Source organism: Brassica oleracea, chromosome C9, assembly GCF_000695525.1.
Source record: "Brassica oleracea var. oleracea cultivar TO1000 chromosome C9, BOL, whole genome shotgun sequence".
Classification (NCBI taxonomy): domain Eukaryota; kingdom Viridiplantae; phylum Streptophyta; class Magnoliopsida; order Brassicales; family Brassicaceae; genus Brassica; species Brassica oleracea.
The window spans coordinates 15,461,694-15,469,971 of NC_027756.1; the positions used below are offsets into that span (position 1 = coordinate 15,461,694).

The following is an 8,278-nucleotide window of genomic DNA, read 5'->3' on the forward strand; positions in this document are numbered from 1 at the left end:
TAAATTTAGAACCAAACAAAAAACACAAGTCTAGATCTAAACATATTAGTGAACAGACATATAGATTCATAAAGAGAAAAAGACAAAAATAACACTAAATTAAGTTTATGTTCCCAAACTAGCATTCAAGGTCAAAAGTCACAAAACTAGCACTTAATGTTTTATCAAAAGTCACAAACTTAGGGTTTAGAGTTAAAAGGTGGAGTTTAGGATTTAGGGTTTAGGGTTTAGAGTTTAGAGTTTAGGGTTTAGGGTTTAGATTTTAGGGTTTAGGGTTTAGGGTTTAGAGTTTAGGGTTTAGGGTTTAGAGTTGAGAAATGAGGTTTTGGGGATAAGATTTCAAATTTTGAAAAATAAAAAAAATTAAAATTTTCAAAGGATAAAATTAGAAATGTGCTATTTTGGTCATTTTGGTTTTTGAGTGCTATTTTTGTGATATAAACTTAGAAATGTGCTATTTTGGAGATTTGCCCATTCATAAATATGTTAGCAAAAAATAATTCTAGTTGGTTTTAAAAGCTACAACAAAAAAATAAAGTCACAGCCAAAAAACATAAAAAATGGTTGTAAAAATTTTATTTTCTAAAACCCCATCTTTTTAGCTGTAGAAAATTTTAAAGATGCTTCCCATAAAGTTAAATCATAAAATTCTACAAACTAAATCATAAAGTAAAATTTATACAGTTATAATAGTCCAACCAATCACCCCAAGCTCTCTGTTCTCAACCTTGTCATGACTCCGCTTTTTGACCAACATCTGTGTGTAGGTATACTGTTACCATAGTCGCTTCGGTCAGCTAAATTAGTCGTAGTTATATGTATGTGCATTTTACTCATCATTTATAGTGCTGCCAATCATTTATATAATTTGTTCGATGATGCATAGTCCATGATCAAAAGATGAAATAGTACTTATCACGGTATTAATTCGGTTTTGTCATATCAGTTGGATTAGTTGTATAAAATAACCACTGCTTATTATTTGCAAAGTAGAAAAACATAATAGTAAATCTCTCAGAATAACAGAGATGTTGATAAAATGGAATGCATAATCTCATCACATGCTTTTCTTCCCATTCAACAACTTTCTGAACCATTGAGCTGATTTCTTTGGGTATCTCTTACATCCATCCTTGAAATCCACATAAACCAGCCCGAACCGAACCGTGTATCCCATTGCCCATTCGAAATTGTCTAGCAACGACCAAGCAAAAAATCCCTTTACATTTGCTCCAACAGAGATAGCATCTTTAACCATCTCGAGATGTCGAGCGTAGTAATCAATCCTATCACCGTCTTTAAGGAAAACTTTGCCGGTACTAGCTTCATCTCTACCGTTTTCGGTTATGTACATGACAGGATCCTTGAACTTGTATTTTGCATAGAGGACAAGATCACGAATTCCTTTCGGATATATCAAAAGCCAATCCGAGGCAGCCTTTGGACCGATGGGAACTCCGTTTCTTTCGCCTGTGACGCTTGCACAAGGATCAGAGAACATTGTAACGTTTTCAGTGGAGCAAGGGACATCCTTTGCGTATGATGAAGAGTAATAATTTATGCCAATGAAATCATAAGAGCCCTTAAGCATCTTAGATTGCTTTGCCGTGAATGTAGGCAAGCGACCGCCTTTCACATTGTTGACCATGTCGACCGGGTATTTACCGGTCACAAGTGGCTCCATGAAGTAGTCGAATGTGAAGGCCATGGCGCGTGCCGCGGCTAACTTATCCTTGGCTGATTCTGTATAGGGCAAGTTCCAACCAGCGTTCAAAGCAATACCGACTTGACCTTTTTGTAACGCCTGTAAGTTATACAACATTCAAGAGCATGATTTTAATATATAATCAGAACTGGAATAAACATACTAAGATTGGGTGATTCATAGAATTATACACAGTCAATTTTTGTAACTTGTCTAACAAGAAAAACCCGGAAATTTATTAACACTTACCTTGTATTTTTTCCTGTAGACCCTGACGGCTGCTCCGTGAGCAAGGATAAGGTTGTGACCTACGATATAAGGCTCGGTGGATCCATCTCCGGCTGTACAATTAGGGTTAGTAAATTTGGAGCATCTTCCTGGGGCCATTACACCCGCAACATACCCTTGTTGCACTACTGTCAATGGTTCGTTCAGTGTCATCCAATGCTTCACCCTATCTCCATAATGTTTAAAGCAAATATCCGCATAATCGCGGAAGTCATTCACAATCTCTGCGCCACGGAATCCACCATAAGCATCTTCAAGGGCTTGCGGCGTGTCCCAATGGAAAATTGTGGCAAAAGGCTTGATTCCTCTGGACAAAAGCTCATTGATTAGGTTGTTGTAATAGTCAATACCAGCCTGATTGATTCCTCCTTTTAGATTCCCACGTGGCAGGATTCGAGACCACGAGATTGAGAATCTGTATGCATTGAAACCAAGTTGATGCAATAAAGCCACGTCTTCCTTGTAAAGATGGTAAGAGTCGTCTGCAACAGATCCATTGCTACCATCTTTTACCTTCTTTGGGTACTTTTCAGAGAAGGTATCCCAGATACTTGGTCCTCTACCATCTTCATGAGCTGCTCCTTCTACCTGGTAAGCAGACGTTGCAGATCCAAAAATAAAATCTTTTGGGAAATCACTTCGTTTCAGTTTAGGTGTTGAAGAGCTGCTCTTGGCAATGGCTTCGTTACAGGCCAAGACAATCAGCACCACTAGTAAAGAAAGATATTTACCTCTCATTCTTAATTTTTCTTTTGATCTTAAATGTAATTATATTACAAGACGATTAACTAAGTCGGTATTTATATAGGAAGAAAGCGCGTATTTGGAGAAGGAAAGTGAATCTTTTAGAGCAAATTTAGAAAGATAATCTGATAAGATAGAAAGTATCACCAGTTTTCTAATTTCTAGTTGTTTCTCAATTAGTAAAATATAATATTCAACTAATCTTATCTAGTTATTTTCAAATCTCCATCTGTTCTGTACTTTTAGTTTTTCAACAAGGTTGATCGATTGTCCAACTGTTCATGTTTATCCTAAATTTAAAGAGAAACTAGATTATGACCATGGTCTAGAATTAATTTGGTTGTATATCCTTATTGAGAAACTAGTTCAGGACACAAGTTTATACTTCCTCTATTTCTGAATAAGTGTCCATTTAGCATTTTTTTTCTTGTTACATAAAAAGACGATCATTCTATAACTTCAATATAATTTATAATCATTTTTAGCTAAATATTAATTGCAAAATGCATTGATTTTATAAATAAATTTGTTTATCTCAAATATTATTGGTTTATTAGTTATAATTAATGAAAACACAAATACATCTCAATCATTATTCTTAATATGTATGAGATATGTCTAAGTGACAATTTTTATGAAACAGATGGAATAGTAGATTTATAGTTTATCTTAATCATATTATTGGTTAATAATTATAATTAATGAAACATAAATACATCTCAGTCATATAGTGTTGTTATCTGAAAAAAATATTTTAATAAAAGTTAAAAATTAAAATAAAAAAGCGCATAATTAAATATTCATCAAGTAAATTCTTAATTTTATATAATTGAAAAGATGATGTGTTTAAAAAAAAGAAGATATTTCCTAAATATACTGTAATATGCAAAGAAAATTACAAACAATTATAAGACATAAGAATTTTTAGATGAAAATATTAATTATAATATATATTATAGTTTTTATTTACTAATGAGTGTATTAATCAGTACCTATAAAATATTTATGCCCGCATCTGCGGGCCAAACACCTAGCTAATATAAATTTACATATCATATTAAACTATCTATATTATTAAAAGATAAGTACAAAAATAAAATACCCCTTAGTTTTTAACTTATTTACAATGATATGCCACTAAAATTATTAATTAACCTATTTTTTAGGATTTTTTGTCTTTTCCTCTTTAATTAATACATTTCCAAAATTACCCGGAAACCACGGAGTCGGACTCGATAAAGGAGTGACAAGGAGATGCCTTTGATGAAGCAAGTGAGAGACGAGAACTCGATCAGACCTCTCAGTCGTAGACAGGGAGCGAATCGCCACAAACCTTTCAAACATCAGACTGAGAAACAACCAGATGAAAGATCGAAACGAAGAGCAGGCAAATACATCAGCAAAGGAGTTGAGACGCATGCAACTTGAAGACAAACCTCCACTGTAGTATCGATTTTACCCAATTTTGCTACAGTTCACAAAATAAAATAAATTAAAATTTATATTAAATATACTAAATATTTTTAATAATATTTAATTTTAAATTATTAAATTAATTTATGACATTGGTAAAAAATATTTTTGGATCTGCCACTGCTGTAGATGTTATATTCTGCTGATAGTAGTTGAAAGATAAAATAGTAGAATGTAGATATTATCAGTAGTAGACATGAGTTAAAGTGTAGACGATCAGATCTGCCGTCTTTTAGAACATAGTACAAATAATAGATTGAATATTCTACGAAAGTAGATGGAAACATATGCATCATATTACGTTTTTCTAGTTCCAGTAGATTAATGTGTTTTCTGCGAATCGTTCTTTCTAATTTATCGTAGCTGGAATATCATATCTTCTACAACCTTTAGACAATTTTTGAAATGGCTCTTTACACAATAATTTAATAACAAATATATTTTTCCTAAATGCACATGTATATTACGATTATATTTTTTTATCTTTCTTTACTTTTTTGACTTCTCATTAAATTGATATGAATTTTTACGAAGTGTAAGGATAGTCATTATCTAAAAGTGCCTAAAGTTGATTTCATTTTAAGGGGATAATATATTAATATCTAAAATAAGTTGTCATTTTTTTAGCAAAACTCCCTAAAAATTATCTTAAGTCTGATTACAACGAAATTCTGATCAATTTGGGTTCGGCACTTATGCCTAGGGCTGTTCAATATGGTAAAACTGAACCGTACCGAACCGAACCGAACCGAAATAGATAATATGGTTTGGATTTGGTATATACCATACAAACCGAATGGATATGATTTTAAAAAAACCGTAGGATTTTGATATGGTTCGGTATATAACCGATAAAACCGAATAAACCGAATAAAACCGATCAAAAAATAGAAACATGTAAATATGTATATATCTTATAACAACGTATGAAAATCATAAGTTAATTTTTTTGCTAATAACTATTACCATATTTTTTACACTAATAAAATAGTCCTGATTTGTAAAACACTTGAACTATAATTAAATAACAATTCATCGCAAACATGCTTTTTATTTTCTTAGTCTTCTTTTCATTTTTTTGCTTTAATTTAGCATTGACTAAATTGAAATAGAGATTATAAATTTGATGATAACAATTAGTGGAAATTCTTCACAATTTTTTTATTATCTATAGACGAATAGAGTTTCGTGTTTAATAGAAGAAACATGACTTTGATGAACGCTAAATATAAAAGAATATAATAACTTATTTTTTGTGCTTCGTGTTTCTGTTTTATTTTTTGTTTTTTATTTTTACCATCAAAATTTTGAGATTTGATTTTAATTATAGATTTGATTATTTTATTAGATGATAGAAACATTTTTTATTTTTGTTCTTTTATTTAAACTTATAATATTTTTTAATAAATGAATGTGTTGACAACAAGACTTTAAAATTCATATAATATGATCCCAAAATAAAAAATTATGTTTTTTGGAATAAAACCGAATAAATCGAAAACCGACGGTATATAAACCGAACCGAACCGAAGTAAATATGAATTTAGAATGGTAGTTATATTTTACTAACCGAAATACCAAAAAATCAAAAAAACCGAACCGAAACCGAACCGATCCGGATTGAACACCCCTACTTATGCCCCAACCCCCAACCAGTGGCTTTTCATCGTAAATCTTAAATGACATACATCCATATATTGCATAATGTTAAATCCCCTATATATTATTGGAGAAGCATTAAATTTTTTTTTTGTAGCCACATGTCATCAATAGGATGATTCTTAGAATCATTAGAGAAATATGTTGGTCCATCTAATTATATAATAAGATTTGTATTAAACTAACAATAAATTCATCATTAATGTACATTATTATTTCTTTAAATGAAATTTACGGATTTGCCTAATGTGGCTGAAGTATACATGACAATTAATGATTTTGAATAATAAAGATTTGATAAAAAAAATAGTGTATCTTCTATCATATTTGTTTAATTTTAAAATATTAAATAAATTAAACAACCACAATAACCATATACTAAAAATTTATATTTTTATATATATGTTATATTTTGAATTTTTACAAACAGCTATAAATTACTAAAACTGTTAAAAGTCTCACATTCAAATTTTATGATCCATGGTTTAAAATTTTTGTTATGACAAAATACAAATGATTACAAAAATTATATAAGTAAAAAATCTAATTTAATTAATTATTTAGATTAATATATATATATATCTTTTAAAATTAAACAATAAACGATATAAAATACAATATTTTAGTTTCAAAATTTACTTTGAACAATTTTTTTGATAAAAATTTTAAACGATCATTGACAACTTATTTTTTTTTTAAAAATAATAAATTACTAAAACTATTAATCTCACAATGAAAATTTTGTTATCAGTAATTTAATATTTTTTCTATAAAAGATACAAATGATCAAAAAAATATATGAATAGAAATCATCATTTAATAGACATTAATATTAAAAATATACTAAAATATATTATCTATGTTTGTATCATTTGAATTTAATTACATATCCAATCAAATATAAAAAAAATATTTTTTGGATTAATAAAATTGATGTATATGTTCGCACTAATTTAATTATATATTTAATAGTTACTGACTTTTAATTATTTAATATATATTTATTATTTCATAATATGTAAAAATGTTTAATACATAAAATAATTTATATATATTGTTGGGGTAAAAATCGGTCACGACGGAATCGATGTCCGAAAGTCCTCAGAAAAACCGAATCTCGGTCAAAACTTCAAAAACTGAGAAAACGAATAGCCGAAACAGATCGCCCGGCGAGCTCGACCATGACACGAGCCAGCTCGCCCGGCGAGCACGACCGTGTTGCCGGTCGACTCGCCACCGAGCACGGCCGCGCCACGAGCTAGCTCGCCCGGCGAGCACGACCGTGTTGCCGGTCGACTCGGCGGTGAGCTCAGCCGCGACACGAGCCAGCTCGACCGGCGAGCACGACCGTGTTGCCGGTCGACTCGCCGGCGAGCTCGACCGTGGCATGGATCAGCGCTCCTGGTGAGCGCGGCCAATTCTCCGTGGACCATTCCGAACCCGGTCCCATCCCATAACCATGCGTCTGTGTTGGCTGCGGTGGATCCTGGCCTGCTTTTCGGCCAGCTCCTCCTGTTCTACCCAGTAGAGGTTTTTTTCTTTCTCGGTCATGGGTCTTTTGAAGGACGCATCTTGCCGAGCGGACTGGCTTCGCGTTCTTCTTGGGTGGATGTCAGCACCGTCATCCGAGTGATCGGACTGGAAGAGGAGATGAAAATCCTCTCCCAGAAGTACAACCCGCAGAAGACGCCCACAAAAAAAGAAAAGCTCTCGAAACGACAAGTATGTCCACCACGAGGGAGAAGACGTCCAGGGTGAGCAAAACTACACTTCCACCAGACCAAAGGTCATTCCACTACGAACTGCAAAGTTTTCGGCCCAAGGCCAGCCGCAAAACTCCTCGCTGGCGACCTCTCGAAGGTCACTAGCATAAAAGACCTCATCCTGGATTCCGACCGCCCTCCCAGGACTGATAAAGAGTCTCCCGAGACGGACGCATGCGCAAACCTGTCTGGCGAGAAACGCGGAAGAAGGCAAGATGACCTTGGAGACAATAGTACCCGCCGGAGGATAAACATGATCATCAGAGAATCGCAATTCTACTGCGACTCTGTTTCATCCATCAAGGCCAACGGAAGAAAGGCGGAAACAAATTCTAACTGGACGACTTGGTCTCTGACCGACAACGCTTCAAACGATATGATTGTTTTTGAGGAGGAGGAAACCATCGGAATCGATCAACCTCACTGCGACCCGCTGGTCATCGACTTGGTAATTCGAGACCTCGAAGTGGGAAGAATCCTCATCGACACAGGCAGCACAGTCAATGTCATTTTCCGCGACACTCCCGGAGAATGAACATCAAACTCGGGGAAGTCGTCCCGGAACCAAAACCCCTGACCGGTTTTTTGGGCACAACATCAATGACCCTCGGGTCGATCAAACTTCCGGTCATGGCAAGGGAAGTCA

At 33.6% G+C, this 8,278-nt stretch overlaps 1 protein-coding gene across 1 annotated transcript; it reads right to left on the reverse strand.

Moving 5' to 3' along the window:
* Window positions 1-960: 960 nt before the first annotated feature.
* LOC106316338 (beta-glucosidase 15-like) lies at window positions 961-2,809 on the reverse strand. The gene is made up of 2 exons (XM_013754217.1): window positions 1,955-2,809; window positions 961-1,804 (listed from the first exon to the last, which is right to left on the reverse strand). The coding sequence occupies exons 1-2, from the start codon at window positions 2,729-2,731 to the stop codon at window positions 1,058-1,060; spliced, it is 1,524 nt and encodes a 507-aa protein (XP_013609671.1). The 5' UTR covers window positions 2,732-2,809; the 3' UTR covers window positions 961-1,057.
* Window positions 2,810-8,278: the final 5,469 nt, after the last annotated feature.